At 42.2% G+C, this 19,172-nt stretch overlaps 1 protein-coding gene across 2 annotated transcripts in view; it reads right to left on the bottom strand.

The window, feature by feature from the left end:
• Positions 1 to 19,172, bottom strand: part of usp8 (ubiquitin specific peptidase 8) — a 61,991-nt gene that overhangs the window by 30,336 nt on the left and 12,483 nt on the right. For both annotated transcript variants that reach the window (XM_052040241.1, XM_052040242.1), the window contains exons 3-10: positions 17,250 to 17,394; positions 15,681 to 15,766; positions 13,479 to 13,644; positions 8,993 to 9,041; positions 6,056 to 6,224; positions 5,748 to 5,910; positions 5,284 to 5,428; positions 4,013 to 4,248 (exon numbers count right to left, since the gene is read on the bottom strand). In XM_052040241.1, coding sequence (XP_051896201.1) covers positions 4,013 to 4,248; positions 5,284 to 5,428; positions 5,748 to 5,910; positions 6,056 to 6,224; positions 8,993 to 9,041; positions 13,479 to 13,644; positions 15,681 to 15,766; positions 17,250 to 17,394 — 1,159 coding nt within the window. The remainder of the gene's footprint in view (positions 1 to 4,012; positions 4,249 to 5,283; positions 5,429 to 5,747; positions 5,911 to 6,055; positions 6,225 to 8,992; positions 9,042 to 13,478; positions 13,645 to 15,680; positions 15,767 to 17,249; positions 17,395 to 19,172) is intronic.

Here is a 19,172-nt window from a genome sequence, read left to right as displayed (position 1 = left end):
ATCAGACTGATTCCTGGGATAGCAAGTCTGGTGTACGAGAAGAGAAGGGTCAGTTAGAGAATTACAGTCACTCAAGTTTAGAAGACTGAGAAGGGATCTCATAGAAACCTAAAGAACAGGACTGGAGAGATTAGAGGCAGGAAAGATGTTCCAAAAGGCTAGGTAGTCCAGGACCAGGGGTCAAAGTCTAAGGAAAAGGGGTACAGGCAGTCCCCAGTTAATGACAGGGTTCCACTCCCAAGAAATGTTTGTAACCTGAACTCTTTGTAAGATGGCAATGAACAAACACAGTGTGTGGGAGAGGATCACAGAAACAGCTGTGACGGGAGAGTGAGCAGGCGTGGGAAGAGCAGCTCCCAGCAGCCTCACTGACTCAGTGAGTGAGCGAGTCTGTTCAGAGTTCCCAGCTCTGCTCAGCACCACCCAACCTCCAATTGTCACAGCTCAATATGGGGAGGGGGTGGGTGTGGGGAGAGAAGGCACATGAAAATGCCTAGAACATGCCTGCAAGCCCCCAGCAGCTGGCAAATCCATTCCGCCCAACTTCCAAATGCTCGATGGTCTCTATAAGTTGGGCCCGAAGGATCTGTAGACCATTTAGGACTGAGAAGAGCAAACTAGTGGGTCTAAAAGTAGACGTCCCCTGGTCCTGATGGGATGCTTCCCAGGGTACTGAAAGAAACAGCGGAAGTTACAACAGGCGTTTATGATAATTTATCAAAATTCTCTGGACTGAGCAGGTCCCACCAGATTGGAAGACAGCAAATTTCACGCCATTGTTTAAAAAAGGATGTAGGTAAAAGGCAGGAAACTATAGGCCAGTTAGCTTAATGTCTGTAGTCAGGAAAATGCTTCATCATTTAGGAAGAAATAGTGAGACATCTGGATAGAAATGATTCCATCAGGCAGACACAGCATAGATTCAGGAAGGGCAGATCCTGTTTGACAAACTTACTGGAGTTCTTTGAGGATATAATGAGCGCAGTGGATAGAAGGGAACAGGTGGATGTTGTATACTTGGATTTTCAGGTGGTGTTCAATAAGGTGTCGCATAAAAGACATCCATAAGGATTGGTTAATCAATAGAAGGCAGAGAGTTGGGATAAATGGGTGTTTCTCTGGTTGGCAATCAGTGGTGAGTGGGGTGCCGCAGGGGTCAGTGCTGGGCCTGCAACTGTTCATGATATACGTTAACTATTTGGAAGAGAGGACCGAGTGAAGCGTACCTAAGTTTGCCAATGACACTAAGTTGGGTGGAAAAGCAAATTGTGCAGAGGATGCAAAGAGTCTGCAGACAGATATAGATAGGTTAAGTGGGCAAGGGTCTGGCAGATGGAGTATAATGTTGGTAAATGCAAGGTCATCCATTTTGGAATGAAAAATAGAAGATCAGATTATTTAAATGGTGAAAGATTGCAGCATGCTGTTGTGCAGAGACACTTGGGGGTGCTTGTGCATTAATCGCAAAAGGTTGCTTTGCAGGTGCAACAGGTTATCAAGGCAGCAAATGGAATGTTGGCCTTCATTGCCAGAGGGATTGAATTTAAGAGCAGGGAGGTTATGCTGCAACTGTATAGGGTACTGGTGAGGCCACACCTGGAGTACTGCGTGCAGTTCTGGTCTCCTTACTTGAGGAATGATAAACTGGCGTTGGAGGCGGTGCAGAGCAGGTTTACCAGGTTGATTCTGGAGATGAGGGGGTTAGCCTTTGAGGAGACTGAATCACCTGGGACTATACTCGCTGGAATTCAGAAGAATGAGATGAGATCTCATAGAACCATATAAAATTATGAAAGAGATAGATAAGATAGAGGCAGGGAAGTTGTTTCCGCTGGTAAGTCAGACTAGGGGACATAGCCTCAAGATTTAGAAAGAGGAGGAACTACTTTTCCCAGAGAGCAGTGAATCTGTGGAATTCTCTGCCCAGGGAAGCATGGGGCTACCACATTAAATATATTTAAGACACAGAGAGATTTCTGCACAGTAGGGGAATTAAGGGTTACAGGGAAAAGGCAGATAAAGTGGAGCTGAGTCCACGGCTGGATCATCCATGATCTTATTGAATGGCAGAGCAGGGTCGATGGGCCAGATAGCCTACTCCTGCTCCTATTTCTTATGTTCTAAGAGAAGAACGATGAACCTGTCAAGCTCTATACAGGTGGATAGCAGTTGACACCAAATCATTAAACATATTCAAGGTGGATCTGGATATTTTCCTAAAGGCCAGAGATATCAAGGGAAATGGGCAGAAGCTGGAAGATGGTAATAATGATTAGCAACAATCACATTTAGCGGTAGAATATGCTCAAAGGCCTGAATAGTCTACTTCTGTTCTTAATTTTCCATGTTTCTATTAAAGAAAATTATAGATAAATTAAAACTAATCGATTGAGTGCCCAGATTACACTTTTCACGTCCCTTTGCCTGTATTCTTACTCTCCAATTGCCATCATCTCATCACTTTTGTTTCACTTTTTTTCTCTCCAACTTATTGGTCATACAATCTCTAAAACTTATCTCCACTGCATCACTGACTTTACCATCACAGAGATAGCCCCTTTATCATATCGAAAGAGGCTGCAGAGGGTTGTAGACTCAGCCAGCTCCATCACAGGCACAACCCTCCCCACCACTGAGGACGTCTTCAAGAGGCGGTGCCTCAAGGTGGCATCTATCATTAATAACCCTCACTATCTGCGAAATTAACCCTCACCATCTGCGAAAGGCCCTCTTCTCGTTACTACCATCTGCAGAGGTACAGGAGCTTGAAGACCCACACTCAACGTTTGAATAGCTTCTTCTCCTCTGCTATCAGATTTCTGAATGGTCCATGAACACTACCTTGTTATTCCCCTTTTGCACCATTTATTTTTGTAACGTACAGTAATTTATGTTCTGTACTGTCCTGCTGCCACAAAACAACAAATTTCACTTCATATGTCGGTGATAATAAACCTGATTCTATCCCACCCCCAACACCTTCTCTTCAACTTATTTTCTCTCTTTCCCATTTGTAACAGATCTTCAACCGAAATGTGTTTTCTTCCATTGATGCTGCCTGACCTACTGAGTATTTCCAGCATTTTCTATTTTTATTTCCGATGTCCACATCAAACATGTCAGCAAGAGCAATGACTCTCCCCGATGCAAAAACGTGGGCTCCACCAGTCTAAGCTGTAATTTGAGTTTTTGATATTAACCAGAACTAGTTGCTTGCCAAAAGGGGAAAAAGATATGCTAAACTGAAGATTTGATAAAGTATCGCATCAAAGGTTATTATGGAAAATAAAAATTCAAAAGGTAACATATTGACATGGATACAAGTCTGACTGCCTTATCAGGAAATGGGAATGATCACAGTTGAAAATCAAAAAATTACACACGCGGACAAACGAAATAAAAATAGAAAGTGCTGGAAATACTCAACAAGTCAGGTAGCATCTATGGAGAGAGAAACACTGAGGTTCAGGATTCTGACTTACAGTTGGGAGAGAGAAAATACAAGCTTCAGTGATGGTGCAAGGGAGGGTATGGACATGTTAAAGGGACCAACCCCAATAGGACAAGGCCAGGTATGCCACGGGAATAAGTTGTAGAGCTTATACGATCAATGGGTGAGAGAGACAAAAAGTGAAAAAGCTACAAGATGAAGGCAGTTAGAGAATGCGAGTACAGAGGGAAGAAACAAGAAAAGATGTAAAATATGGAGAAGCAGGATATGCCCAGCAGTGTCAGGTACAAAAGGCTACTTTACCACCCATAATCTCCGCACCATTGACCTGACAGCCTCAATGGTCCAGAGATGTTACACCTTGCAAGATCCCAGTTTTACTCATACCAGCTGAAGAGGTGTGAAGGAAAGAGTTCACAGCACTGAAATCTGGTAGAAGGTTTGCTTTTGGTTTACTTAGTAAGGGGTATATCAAGTATGTAATTTGGGTCAGAACCACGGGAGGAGGAATTTTAGAGGATAGTGCATTCTCTGCATTTAAGTATTATAACACACACATACCTGTGGAATGATTTTCACTGCAACGGGTTGCCCACCAGTTGATACTGGACCTCTTGCACCAGGTACACCATTAGGCACATTACTCGTTTCTATGGCGACTTCTTTTGTTGTCCCTTCTGGCTCAGATAAGTTACCATTAAAACTTCCCAATTCTTGGAATGCCTTCCCTTCATCAAGGTCTCCAGAGCATGGGCAAGGAGGAGGGGTTTCCTCCAAGGATGGGTAACTAAAATTCACTGTTTATAAAATAATGAACACAGTTTGTTCTAAAGTTTTGATTTAGCAGTCATTAAAATATACAGATTGTTTCTTTGATCAATGAATCAAGAGGTTCAGTGCTGCAGCCAAATATAGTTCTGAAGAAAGAACTTTGATTCCCACTGTGCTTACAGGCTGAACTCAGCTGCTTTCACAACTGTGACTTGCGGTTGCCCCCAATGCCAATTGCCTTGGGAAGGTTGGGGGAGAAACAAAATCAGCCGAGCATTTCTGATCAGTATTCAGTAATTCTCCCTTACAGGGAAAGGTTGCAAGATTTTCCACAATGTCACTGTTTCAAATGCACAGATGTGGTACCAGAGGGAAACCAGTGGATGGATCCTTGTTGGGCATTAGTACCTTTAAGCATTGAGGAGGAATTGGGGGGGGGGGGGTGGAGTGAAAACCTAACTAAAATTACCAACTGACACCCAGAATTAGTGCACGATCACACAGTAATGGAAGCGTTATCTTCCCTTGCATTAGCCACAGCAGGTTTCAACCACACCATGTTTCCTCCTTTGGGGAAATTTATTAAGTCAATGTATTTAATGTCTTTAAATTGTTTGCATTTTCCAATGCTTAATAGCTTAGAGTCTGGGGATTGCAAGCCCCACTGAATGCCTGTCAAGAATCACCCAGGCACCATCTCCTCTTTGTGCCATTCTTACAGTAGGGCAGTTTTCACCCCATTCGGCATAGCTGTACACTAACTCTTGGTGCTCCCATACTATCCCAACAGACTTTATCTTGTATTCTTAGGTTAACGCCAAAGCCAAAATATTTTATACATCTCTGAAAATGTATTTTCTTGCAATTTTTTTCATCCCACTTCCCAAAATATATTTACCATTCACAGCAGCACACATTGCAATGGACTGCTTACACACTGCTTACTGTTTGAAACAAATTTATACCATAAATGTTTTTCAGCTTTGTCTTTAAGGATGTTATATAGTCAAGTTAATAAGGGTTTTAAAAGTCCTTGTTTATTTTGAAGCAGAAACACTTACAGGAGACTTGGACAGCTGTATAGGATTCTTCCTTTGGAACAGTCACTTTGGAATTAGTGGTGTACATTGGGTAGCAGAGAAGCCAGCTGTCATAGCCACCCTCCAACACCATTGGTTCACTCCGAAGAATTACTTGGCTATCCCACTGCACAAGAGAAGTAAATAGAAAATGCAATACTCATGGTAAATTAGTGCACCCAACCCTTCCATCACAAAAAGCTATTGTTGCTGTTCCAAGCTCCAAAGATTATGGCCCACCCTGTAATTTCCCATCTGTATGCAGTATGAACCAAATATTGTGGTGCAGACGTGAAATGCCATTGTTGACAGGATTTGATATCAGGTAGAGAAGTGGCAGGGAGATGGTTAAATCTGGATGACCCATTCTGTAATCATACAGCAACAGTACCAGTACTCAACTGTGTACAATTCTACAACACGCATGTTTCAAGTAATTTTCAAACCTTATAAAGTGCATCTTTGAGGCTCTGAAGAACAGTTCCCCCTTTCACCTGGTTGATGGAACTGAACCAATCCAACAAAACAATGTAATCAACAAACTGCCGCTTTCTCCACATCTCCTTTGATTCTTCTGGCAGTTTCAACTCTATCTGGTTAACAGTGATGCTGCAGGGAAGAATTTTTAGAAATATTAACTTGGGAAAGAGAGATAGGAACTAAAATATCTTCACGAAAGCAGATAACGTTCAACTATCTTATCAAACTTTAAAATAGCACCCGCCGGCAATTCCAAATGGACGGAATTTCTTACCCTGGGTTGATAGCTTCCTCTGGCACACTTATACAGCATGACCTGGCCATATGTATGTGAGATTCCTGGTAATCCTTGGAACTCCGAGCATCCATAATGATCACCTCAGTGTTTTCATCTTGCAACATTGCAAATAGCTTTTCTGCATTGATTGTGCCTCGAGGCAAACCTGCTTCCCAGAGTCAGCAGAAAGATAGAAATAAAACATCCAACAATTCAGTCAAATTAATGACAATGGGAAAGGAAAAATCTGCAGAAACACCCTCTCCTGGGTCAATGTCAGGCCAATAACATTTCAGAAACATTCCCCACAAAAGTGATATGAATTGGCACTGGATTCTGAAAGTTGACAGAGCAAATCCAATGAGAAAAATTCAGATAACATTTTTTCTGTTTGTATCAGAACTGGCCAGATCACTTCTTTTCATAGGGGCTGGCAAATCATTGAAGTTTTCTACCCTGGATGGTTGTGAAAGCAGATCACTGGGGTAATTAAAGAGGAAGTGGATAATTTTTTTTGAAAGATCAGGAAATTGAGGACAATGGTGAACTTGTATAGAAGAGGAGATGAGGCCTGGGGCAGATCTGCTGTGATCATACGGAATGGTGGGGCAGGCTGGAGGGGCCAAGTGGCCCACTACTCCTCCTGTGTTCTTCTGCCCAAATCCTTGGGCCATTCTACAAATTATTAGCAGCTGCTTTCACCTTTTCCAGGTGGATCATTTAAAGCCGAGATTAGGCTGTTGTCTATTAGCATCGAGACCTAGTAAATAGACTATTTTTCTCTATCTGGCAAGTAGAAATAAATAGCTTCCTCAGCAACAAAAGAAAAACACTTGTTCACACCTCAGGACAACAAAAAATAGACCTGGAACCAGTGAATGTGAAATTGGAACGTATTATAAAATCATACAGCACAGAAACTGACATTTTTGAACCACCTCGCCCATGCCGACCATAGATGCCAAAGCCTATCTACACTAATCCAATTTGCCCTCTACAGCTTTCCTATCCAAGTACCTACCCAAAAGCCTTTTAAACATGGTAACTGTATCTGCGCCCACCACCTCATGTGGCAGTGCATTCCAAATAACCACCATCCTGTGTGGAAAAGCTTACCCCTCAAATCTCCTTTTAATTTCTTCCTCTCACCTTAAACCTGTGCCCTGCAGAAGATAACTATCTGTCCCATGCTCCGCAGAATTTCATAAACCTCTACAAGGTCACCACTCAGCTTCCTACATTGCAGTGAAAATGAACACTGCCTATCCACTCTCTCCTTATAACTACAGCCTTCCATTCCAGGCAACATCCTGGTGAATCTCTTTTGTACTCTCTCTATTGGTACCATGTATTTCCTGTAGTGTGGTGACCAGAACTGTACACACTACTCTAAGTGCAATCTAACAACTGCAACATGATGTTCCAATTCTTGCACTCAATGCCTCAGCCTATGAAGGCAAGCATGCCAAATGTCTTCTTCACTACCCTATCCACCTGTGTAGCCACTTTCAGGGAACTATGGGCTTGGACCCAAGGTCTCTCTTACATCAATGTTCCCAAGGTCTCTGCCACTTACCTTCTATGTCCTACTCAAAGTGCATTACCTCACATCTGGATTAAATTCCATCTGCCACCACTCTGCCCAATATTCCAGCTGATCTATGCCCTGGTATAACCTTAGACAACCTTTGCTATCTACAACAACAATCTTTGTGTCATCTACAAACTTACTAATCAGACCACCTACATTCTCATTCAAGTCAATTACACACACACACACACACACACACACACACACACACACACACACACACACACACACACACACAAAGGTCTCAGTACTGATCCCTATGGTACACCACTTATTACAAACTTTCAGTCTGAAAAAAACACCCATTCAATACTAACCTCTAGTTCCTATCGCCAAGCCAATTTTGGATTCAGTCTCTGGACCTGCCTATCATGTGGGACCTTGTCAAAAGCCTTATTAAAATTCATGTAAACCACATCTACTGCTCTGCCTCCATCAACTTGCTTAGTTACCTCCTCAACAGAAATCAGATTTAAGAGACCTGACCTCCCCTGCACAAAATCACGCCGACTTCTCCTAACGGGTCCCTGCTGTTCCAAGTGAGCATAAAAATCCTGCCCCTCAGGATCTTCTGCAACAACTTCACTAGCACTTAAGGCTCAAAAGCCTGTAATTTCCAGGCTTTTTGATCAGAGGAAAAATTAGCTATCCTCCAGTTTTCTGGCACCTCCCTCGTGGCTAACAAAGATGCAAAAATCTCTATCAGAAGCCCAGCAATCCCTCCTCTGCTTTCCTTAGCATCCTGGGATACATCCTGTCAGGCTCTGATGATTTAGCCACCCTAATGTCCTCCAATATCTGTAACACTTTTTCCTTCCTGATAGACATGCTCAAATTTTAAAATTTTACATTTTGCTCATTTGCTTCCCTCGACAGTTGAAAACTAGGCTGCGAATGTGGGATTACTAAATTGACATATTAACTTTCTCCATTGATGCTGTCTAATCTACTGAGTATTTAGCATCTGTTCATCATTCAGATTTCCAGCATCTACAGCTTTTTGCTGTTTGAACCAATATCCCATCAGCTGCATTAATTGATCTCAGTTGCTAATTGTAAAGGCACCAGAACTAATCAAAGAGCTCAGCATTTAACACATAGGGTCAGGGATCCCACCCTTGTCTGCTGTCTAGTGACTTGTGTAGGAAGCTCTTACAGGACAAGGGCATGGCTTATCAGGAGACTTTTATTTTTGACTAGTTTAGTATTAAGGGATACGTTAATGTGGTCAGGTGAAGAGGTGATGACCATTAAACTGCTATAGGCACATTGGGCTGAGCAGTCTCTTTCTGTGCTGTGAAATCTTAAGTTTACTTTATAAGCAGTAATGACAGAAATCTCACCAATGTGCTCTGTACTGGATTCTTTGATGTTGGTTAACACACTGTCATCCTAAAAACAAATGAAAAGCAGCTTTATAAACTCCTGGTTAACATTCTAAATACTTATAACATGAGTCTCTCCATTCCCCAATTAACAATAAAAATCTCAGCAGTTAACTAAGTCAGATATTCCTCTTTAGCAGCAGTTAGATACAGTTTCCTACTCCATTACAGACAGGAACTCAAATAATGTTAATTATTCAAGCGATGGAGACATTGCTAGCCAGGACAGCATGGGTTGCACATCCCAAACTGCCCTAATGGCTAACCCATTGACGTTCAACCACATTTTCTGCAGGTCTAGAGTCACATTGTCAAACTAGATAAAAATGACATTTTCTTCCCTTAAGGTCATTAGTGAAACAAATGGAGTTTTAAAGTTACTTGTTTACTTAATTAACAATTTACATTCCCTTGCTTATATGGTGGGACTTGAACATGCTTCTACATCACCAACTCTGATGCCTGAAATTTAATCATTGTACTACACTTCCCAATGCCAAATACCAATGTATACAACCCTTAACTCACCCATTCCAGTTGTGTAATATGTTCACAAACTAACCCCCAAATTAAAGGTAAGTACTACAAAACAGAATATTTACTGCACAAGGTAACAGCAGACAGGTTTGGGGGTAATAAAATGACATAGATATGGGACTGGCTCACAAAAACACAAATCAGAATAAATGGTCATTTAGTCATTTTTGGATGAGCAAACAGTAACTTGTTGGATCAATGCTGGGGCCTCAACGACTTACAATCAATTTCACAACTTGGATGAAGGGACTGAGTGTATTACAGCCCAGTTTCCTGGTGATAAGTGCACTACCAAGTTCTGAGGAAGGCACAACCTGCCTACAAAGGGATACAAATCCAACCCAATAGTGCTCCAACTCTGCACTGCCCACTTCCATCTCTTACCCAAGATCCACAAACAGGACTTTCCTGGTAGGCCCATTGTTTCTCCCTGCTCTTGCCCCACTAAACTATCTCCTCATGACTTGACTCTACCTTGTCCAGTCCCTTCCCACCTACATCTAGGACACCTCGCATGCTCTTATCATTTTGACAACTTCCAATTCCCTGGCTCCCACCACCTCACTTTTAGTTATCTTCATTAGTCACATGTATATCAAAACACACAGTGAAATACATCTTTTTTTTTTAAGGACTGGATGTACCATGGACATCCAGTCCTTATACACTTATATCCCCCATCAGGAATGCCTCAGGGCTCTGTGCTTATTTCTGGAACACAGATCCATCCAGTTCCCCTCCACCAGCACTCTCCACTGCTTGGCAGAACTTGCTCTTACCCTGAACAACTTCTCTTTTGACTCCTCTCACTTCCTACAAATCAAAGGTGTAGCCATGGGTACTCACATCTACCCCCATCTTTTTGTTGGCTTAGTGGAACAGTTTTTGATCCAAACCTACTCTGGCACCACTCCTAAATCTTTCTCTGTGATACTGATGACTGCATTAGTGCTGCCTCCTGCACTGGTGCAGAACTTGCCCATTTTATTACTTTCACTTCTAACTTCCATCCTGCTCTCAAATTCATCTGGACCATTTCTGATACTCTACCTACGCCCCTACTTTCTGGATCTCTCCATCTCCATCTCTGGAGACAGACCATCTATTGACATTTACTATTAACCCACCAACTCCCACAGCTACCTAGAATACACCTCTTCCCACTGTCTTTTGCAAGGATGCCATCTTTCTCTCTCAATTTCTCTGTCCAATTCAATTTCAACTCCTTCAATGTTCAGGATAGAGGCTGCAGAAGGTTGCAGACTCAGGCAGCTCCATCACAGGCACAACCCTCCCCACCATCGAGGACATCTTCAAGAGGCGATGCCTCAAGAACGCAGCAACCATCATTAAGGAACCTCACCACCTGGGACATGCCCTCTTCACATTACTACCATCGAGGTGGTGATACAGGAGCCTGAAGACCCACACTCAACGTTTCAGGAACAGCTTCTTCCCCTCCACTATCAGATTTCTGAATGGTCCATGAACCTTAACTCGTTGTTCCTCTTTTGCACTATTTAGTTATTTTTGTAACTTATAGTAATTTTTCTGTCTGTCTTGCACTGTACTGCTGCCGCAAAATAACAAATTTCACGACATATGATTCTGAGTTCTGTCTCCACTGGATCTGTTCCTGAGATGGGGCTTTCCATTCCAGGACATCTGAGATGTCCTCCTCCTTCAAGAAACCTGGCTTCCCCTCTACTGTGGTTGAAGCCCTCACCAGCATCTCCGCCATTTCCCACAATTCTTCTCTCATCTTGTTTCCCCCTAAAAGAACAGAGATAGTTCCCTTGGTCCTTTCCTTTCATCCTCCACATCCAGCACATCATTTTTCACCAATTCTGCCAGCTATAACGCTATCCCACCACTAGTCACAGGTTCATCCCACCCCTTCTTCTGCTTTTCGCAGGGACCACTTTCTTCGTGACGGTTTGCTAATTCTTCCCCAATTATCTCTCCCCAACCCCTGGCACTTTCCTCTGCAACCACAGAAGTAACACCTGTCCCTACACCTGCTCACTCACCTCCATCCAGGGACCTAAAAAGCCTTTCCAGGTGAGGCAGAGATTCACATGCACCTCCTTCAACTTTGTCTACTGCATGTGTTGCTCTTGATATGGCCTCCTCTACATCGGTGAGACCAAACGTAGACTGTGACCGCTTTGCCAAGCATCTGTGCTCTGTCCTCAATGCCCATCTTCAGCTCCCAATTGTATGCTATTTCAACTCCCCTTCTCATTCCTACATTGACCTGTCCATCCTTTGCCTTCTCCAGGGCAAAATACGAGGTACTGTTCTTCTAGAGAACTGTATCTCATCTTCCACCTGGGTGTCTACAACCCATTGGTATGGGCATTGAATTTTCCAATTTCAAGTAACATGCCCCATCATTTCTCTTCTGATCTACGCATATCCTATCAAATCCTACCCCCCCCCCCTTCTTTCCGACCCCCCACCTCAGCCCCCGTTACCCAGTTTTCTTCTCCTCCCCACCTGGGTCTATCCGCCCATGATCCTTTCCTTATCTGGTTCCACTTCTCATCTCCAAGCCTCTGACTCTACCTCCACCCTCCCCTTTCCTTACCTGGCTCCATCTGTCCATTAACCCCTCTTCAGTTGGTTCCACTCATTTGCCTGCCAGTTCCTGCCTCACCCTTCCCCCTCAGCTAGTCATAGAGAGATACCTCCCCTCTACACTCTCAGTCCTGATGCTCTTGACCCAAAATATTGACTATCCTTCATCTCTACAGATGCTGCTTGACCTGCTGAGTTCCTCCAGCAATTTTTCTTTGTTCCAGATTCCAGCATCTGCAGCCTGTCTCTCCATAGAAACATTAAGTGAGTGGGTAAGAAATTGGCAGATGGAACATAGCGTGGGAAAACTTGAGGTTATTGGCTTTGGAAGAATGAAAAGCAAATTATCACTGAAATGAAGTGTGATTATAAAATGCTGTACAGAAGGATCTTTGTGCCCAAAACATTAAAGGTTGGCATGTAGATATAGTGGATAATTAAGAGGACTGATAGAACTTTGACTTTATTGCAAGTGAAATGAAGTATAGAAGTTTTGATGCAAGTTTACAGAGCACTGGGGAGACTGCACCAAGAGGACTTTCTATAGTCTTAATCTCTGTAATTAAGGAAGAATATGCTTGCAATGAAGGCAGTGCACAAAAAGTTCAATAGGTTGATTCCTGGGTTGGGATGAAGAGGAGCAGATTGGGTCAGTACTCATTGGAGCTTAGAAGAAAAGGTGATCTTATTGAAAGATACAAGGATCAGGGGATTGTCAGAGTGAATGTTGACAGGATGTTTTCCCCAAGAGGGCATATTTCACAATAAAGAGCTTCCAGTTTAAGACTGAGATGTTGAAGAATTTCTTCTCTCAAGAGATCTTGACCCCTTGGAATTCTCTACCATTGGGGTGGAATCGTTGAACATATTCAAGGCAGAGAACAACTGACATTTAAACTACAAAGGGTAGGTGGTGAGAGCTAGAAAGTACAGGGGCTCCCCTGGTAACAGAAGACCTGATTTATGGAAATCCGACTTTACACAAATTCCCACATAAATTTTTTAAGAATTTTGCCATTAAAGCCATTGGATGTGGGACATTCACTACATGGGGAAAGACCATAAATGTTCCTGTTAATTGACACTTGTTGAAATTGTTCATTTCTGACTTACAGAAAAAGAAATTCGGTTTATGGACAGTTCTCAGAAACGAAACTCATAAGTAACCTGGGGACTGCCTGTCATTTTGAGTAGTGATTGGATTAGCCACGATTTTACTGAGTGGCAGAGCAGGCTCAAAGGATATTGGCCTACTCCTACCTTATTGTTGTTCTTTTCTTAAAAAGATTGTTGCAACATGATCATTTATATTCAGGTTGTTACAAACCTTTAGGTTTCCTTTCTTAATGCCAACCTGGCCCGAAGAACCTCTGGTTGCTGCTATCAAACTGTTATCCTGTCCCTTGCTTTTTGTTCCTTCTTGCTCTTTGCTTTTCTCTTCTTGCAGTCTATCATTTTCTTCAAGCTTTTTACGTACTTCAGCTTCCTCATATCTAACAGATTAAAGAAATCTTGGAATCACTTTTAAAGACAATTAGCCAAGCAATGTACATTACGGCTGTGTCTCTGTACAGGGAAGCATGCTATGCAACAATTGAGCACCAATCCAACGCAAAGCCTGATAGGCAGCTGGACAACATTAATAGCTCGATGCTTCAGCCAATCCAGCCTTCAACCCAGGCCTACGCAAGTCCAGGGTGGAAACATGATTGTGGACAAGTGGTATTGGTTTATTATTGTCACTTGCACTGAGCTACAGTGAAAAACTTGTCTTGCATAACGTTCATACAGATCAATTCATTACACAGTGCATTGAGATAGTACAGGGTAAAAACAACAGAATACAGAGTAAAGTGTCACAGCTACAGAGGAAGTGCAGTGTAGATAGACAATAAGGTGCAAAGTCATAACAAAGTAGATTGTGAGGTCAAGAATCCATCTCATCGTGTAAGGGTGTCACTGTTCAATAGTGTTACAACAGTGGGATAGAAGCTGTCCTTGAGCCTGGTGGGACGTGCCCTCAGGTTCCTGCATCTTCTGCCTGATGGGAGAGGTGAGGACAGAGAATGACCCGGGTGGGTGGGGTCTTTGATTATGCTGGTTGTTTCACCAAGACAGCGAGAGGTAGAGACAGAGTCCGTGGAGGGGAGGCTGGTTTCTGTGATGTGCTGGGCTGTGTCCACAACTCTCTGCAGTTTCTTGCTGTCCCAGACAGAGCAGTTGCCGTACCAAGCCGTGATGCATCCAGATAGGATGCTTTCTATGGTGCATTGATAAAAGTTAGTGAGTGTCAAAAGGAACATGCCAAATTTCCTTAGCCTCCTGAGGAAGTAGAGGCACTGATGAGCCTCCTTGGCTGTGGAGTCTACGTGGTTGGATCAGGACAGGCTATTGGTGATGTTCTCTCCTAAGGATTTGAAGTTCTCAACCCTAGCACCATTGATGTAGTCAGGTGCATGTACACTGCCCCCTTTCCTGAAATCAATGACCAGCTCTTTTGTTTTGCTTACATTGAGAGAAAGGTTGTTGTCATGACACCATTCCACTAAGCTCTCTATCTCCTTTCTGTACTCTGACTCATCGTTATTTGAGATATGGCCCACTACGGTGGTATCATCTGCAAACTTGTAGATGATGTTAGAACAGAATCTGGCCACGCAGTCATATAGGGAGTAGAACAGAGGGCTGAACATGCAGCCTTGTGGGGCACCAGTGTTGACAATAATCGTGCTGGAGGTGTTACTGCCTATCCTCACTGACTGCAGTCTGTTGGTCAGAAAGTTAAGCATCCAGTTGTAGAGGTAGGTGTTGAGTCCCAGGTGTCAGAGTTTTGTGATGAGTTTGCTTGGAATTATAGTATTGAAGGCAGAGCTGTAGTCAATAAACAGTAGTCTAACGTAGGTGTCTTTACTGTCCAGATGCTCCAGAGATGAGTGTAGGGCCAGGGAGATTGTGCCCACTGTAGACCTATTTCCGCAGTAGGTGAGTTGCAGTGGGTCGAGGTTTTCCGGGAGGCTGGAATTAATGCATGCCGTAACCAGCCTCTCAAAACACTTCATGGTGGTGGATGTCAGAGCCACTGGTTGGTAGTCATTAAGGCACGTTACCTTGTGCCAGGTGTAACAATAAACACAGTGTATGCCACTAAATTAATGCTGGGAAATTTAGTCATCACTTAGATTATGGGATACGAAACATGCAGGATATTAGTACTATGGATTACAGTAACATGGCAGAATATAAACTGACAGCATAGTACAGAAGAATAAAAAAAAAGGTTAACAATGGAACCAGGGAATGGAGAGAAATCCAAAACTGAAACTTACACCAAACTGGGACTTCAGAACAGATGATGTAGTCAATGAGAAAATCACTTGTGAAAAATACAGACAGTAATACAAACTGACTGGCAATAGGTTAATAGCTGCAATGCAAGGCTTGATGGGCCAAAACAAAACTATTCGCGTAGATCCCAGTCATTTCTTACATCATGATTATTTGATATTATGAAGCCAGAGCCACAACAGACCTTAACTTCAGGCTTTCAGAAAGTCTTTCTGCTTCTTCTATGGCTTTTCTGAAGCTTGTAGGGCCAAGTAAAGAAACATAGTAGTCCTGAAATGAACAAAAAAGTGCTGTTTTACTTATTCTGCAGAACTAAACAACACTTTACAATTCTGAGCAATAATGGCTGCATACAGGCAAAGGATTAAAAATGGAAACAATTAAAGCTGCCAATATGCTATAAGTCAATCAGTTATCTGCAGGTGAAAGGCAGATCTACACTTTCAATGTGACCTTTCATCAGGACAGGCTACGGCAGAATGGCAAAGGCCTTTGATAGATATTACAAACAGCTGCAGAAGTAGTGCCATGGAACTCCTGAACAGTCTGTTCTTCCAACCCTTCATTTATATTGGTCATGTGGAAAGTCTATCCTACTGTGTCATCTAAAACACTTATCTCTTACAGATCTGATTAAGCCTGCTCAGGTTTAGCATTTTAAGGATTTATTTCAATTGGTTGTCATTGACTTTCACTAAAAATGGTGAACACACAATAAAAATCCTCATTTTTCAGGCTCCAAGCACTGCATTGTTTCACATTTGATAGTTTAAAAGAATACATCTGTTATGTAAACAGTGCAGTCTAAATTTACCAGAATGGGTCCTGAGATAGTGTGCTGTCATAAGAAGAGACCGATTAAGCTAGGCCTCTGCTCTTTAGCATTTAGAATGATGATGAGGTAACCTGACTGGAACATACACAATTCTTTGGGGTTCAACAGGGTAGATGTCTCCCCTGGCTGACAAATCTAGAATTAGGGATCAGTTTCAGAACAAGAGGTAGGCTAGTTAGAACTGAGAATGCTGCTCGACCTACTGAATTCCTCTAGCAGATTGTTTGCTGCAAGGGATATGGGGGTACCACAGTAAATTGGTGATATAGAAACTTTGCCACAATCTTACTGAATTACAGAGCAGGCTTGAGTGGTCTAATGGTCTACTCCTGCTTTTATTTCTTGCCTTCTAATGATGTTTCTATAATTAAATCACAGAATGCTGTGCAACTAAAATGAGTAGACATACTCATTCCACTATCTGAAAGGCAACTGAGTACACATTAACATCAAGGCATGGAAAAAGATTGGGAATAAAGCCAATTGTTAAAGAGATCTACCTAGGCTCAAGGAATTCAGTGAGTTAACTCTAAGTAAAATTAATAAAGCTACAAGTTTATAAAGAAAGAAAAAGAAAAACAAAAACTTGGATTTGTTAACTGTGGCTTAGCTCCAGTGCTTTGACGCCAAAGGTGTTCTCTTTTGGATGACGTGTTAATCCAGGGATATGCCAGGGGACCCCAGTACCCAAAGAGACCACATGGCACTATTTTGAAGGCAGCTGAGCAAATCCCCTGCTTCCCAACTGATATTTAACTCCTGAACAACAAATTATTTTCATATGGGAATTTTCTGTGCATAAATTAACTGTCACATTCCCTAAATTACAATGCTGAGTGCCAAGGTACGAAATATCCTCATGAATATCGCTAATGGAAAGAGCTGAACTGTATTACACAAAACAGAACAGCCAAGTACCTGCTGATGTTTAAAATCATTCCTTTTCCGAATTAGATCATATACCGTTAAGTACTTCATGTAAAGAACATAAGCTCTTTCTTCATCTCTGTCCAACCTACTTTCTTCTGCAGCCTTGAAAATTTTACAGGCACTCGCAACAATGCTAGAAAACAAAGGGAATGGTGATTTAGAAAGACATCATCTTTGCAGTCTGCAGGAGGTGAATGAACAGTGTAAAAACTTCTCCCTTGTCAACTTAATGTTGACAAGATATTCTTACTTGAATAATGGACATTAACCAATACATTACAGCATACTATGAAAATTCATCCCCAAGACTGCTTTATAAATAAAATTAGCAACTTGCCAAATAGCAACGAGTAAATGAGCAATCCATGACAGGAACATAGATGCCTTATAGCTCCAGAGTGATAGTTTTGATCCTGATCTCAGATGCTGGCTGTACAGACCTTGCACATTCTCCCCGCAACTTTTTTCATTAAACATTCTCTTTGATAACCCTTTTTTTAAACTGACAGTGTCAATAGCCATCAAAAAGGCAACAATGGAGTAACTGAGCTCTATTAATATGAACATGCTTAAACACCTCTCCTGAGATTGTCAGTTTAGCAAACTGTGTTTGCTCTGAATTTTCAAGTTTTATTAATTTCCTTTCAAAACCTTTGTATTCCTTGTTATACCAGTTTTTGCATTTGGTATACATTTCCAAAAAAAAGCCCATGCCTAGAATCCTGGTAATGGTAGTTGAGATCAACTGTTGAATACCAGAAGGCACCATAACTTCTGGGTTTATCACTTAAACTCTATAATACTCCAAGCAAGATCAACATACAATGCAAAATTCCTTGTGAATTAAGTTAGGCCATGATCAAACACTAGCTTATACACTTAATTCCTTCAGGGAAGATATCACAAAATATATCACAGGAGGTCATTCTACCATCCTTACTCACGAGACTACGGACCCACCAATGTGGTTGACTATTACATATCCTCTGAAATAACTATCAAGCCTCTCATCTTAAAGGACAATCAAGTACCTGGTTCACTGAAAGTGGAGTCACAGGTAGATGGTGAAGAAGGCTTTTGGCATGCTGGCCTTCGTCAGTCAGGGCATTGAGCATAAAAGTTGGGAGGTCATAGGGCAGTGATGAGGCTGCACTTGGAGTACTATGTTTAGTTTTGGTCATCCTGCTGGAGGAAAGATGTTATTAAACTGGAAAGAGTGCAGAAAAGACTTACAAGGATGCTGCCAGGACTTGAGAGACTGAGTTATAGGAGAGGTTGGACAGCCTAGGACTTTATTCCTTGGAGTGTAGGAGACTAAGAGCTGATCTTACAGAGGTGTATAAAATCATGAGGGGCATTGATAGGGTAAATGCACTCAGTCTTTTTCCCTCCCAGAATTGGGGAATCAAGAACCAGAGGGCATAGGTTTAAAGTGAGAGGGGCAAGATTTAAGAGGAATGGGTTACTAGTGGTAGTAGTGGAAGCAGGCAGTTTTGTAGCATTTAAGAGGCTTTTAGATAAGACAGATGAATATCAAATGAATGGAGGGATATGGATGATATACAGGAAGAAGACATTTAGTATAAATTGGAATCAAGACTAGCACAACATCTTGGGCCAAATGGCCTGTCCAGTGCTGTAGTGTTCTATGTTGGAACTTGAGGGGCAACTTTTTTTTCTTACACACAAAGGGTGGTATCTATGTGGAATCAGCTGCCACAGGAAGTGATCGAGGCAGTACAATGACAAACTTTGAAAGACAGTTGAACAGATACATGGATTGGAAAGGTTTAGAAGGTTATGGGCCAAACACTGGCAAATGGGACTAGCTTGGATGGGGCACCTTGTTTGGCATGGACCAGTTGGGCCGAAGGGCCTGTTTCCATGCTGTATAATTCTATGACAATCAGA

The sequence above is a fragment of the Pristis pectinata genome, chromosome 28, assembly GCF_009764475.1.
Source record: "Pristis pectinata isolate sPriPec2 chromosome 28, sPriPec2.1.pri, whole genome shotgun sequence".
Classification (NCBI taxonomy): Eukaryota; Metazoa; Chordata; class Chondrichthyes; order Rhinopristiformes; family Pristidae; genus Pristis; species Pristis pectinata.
Note: the sequence above shows the minus strand (reverse complement) of the source record. Positions and strands in the feature narration are given on the sequence as shown.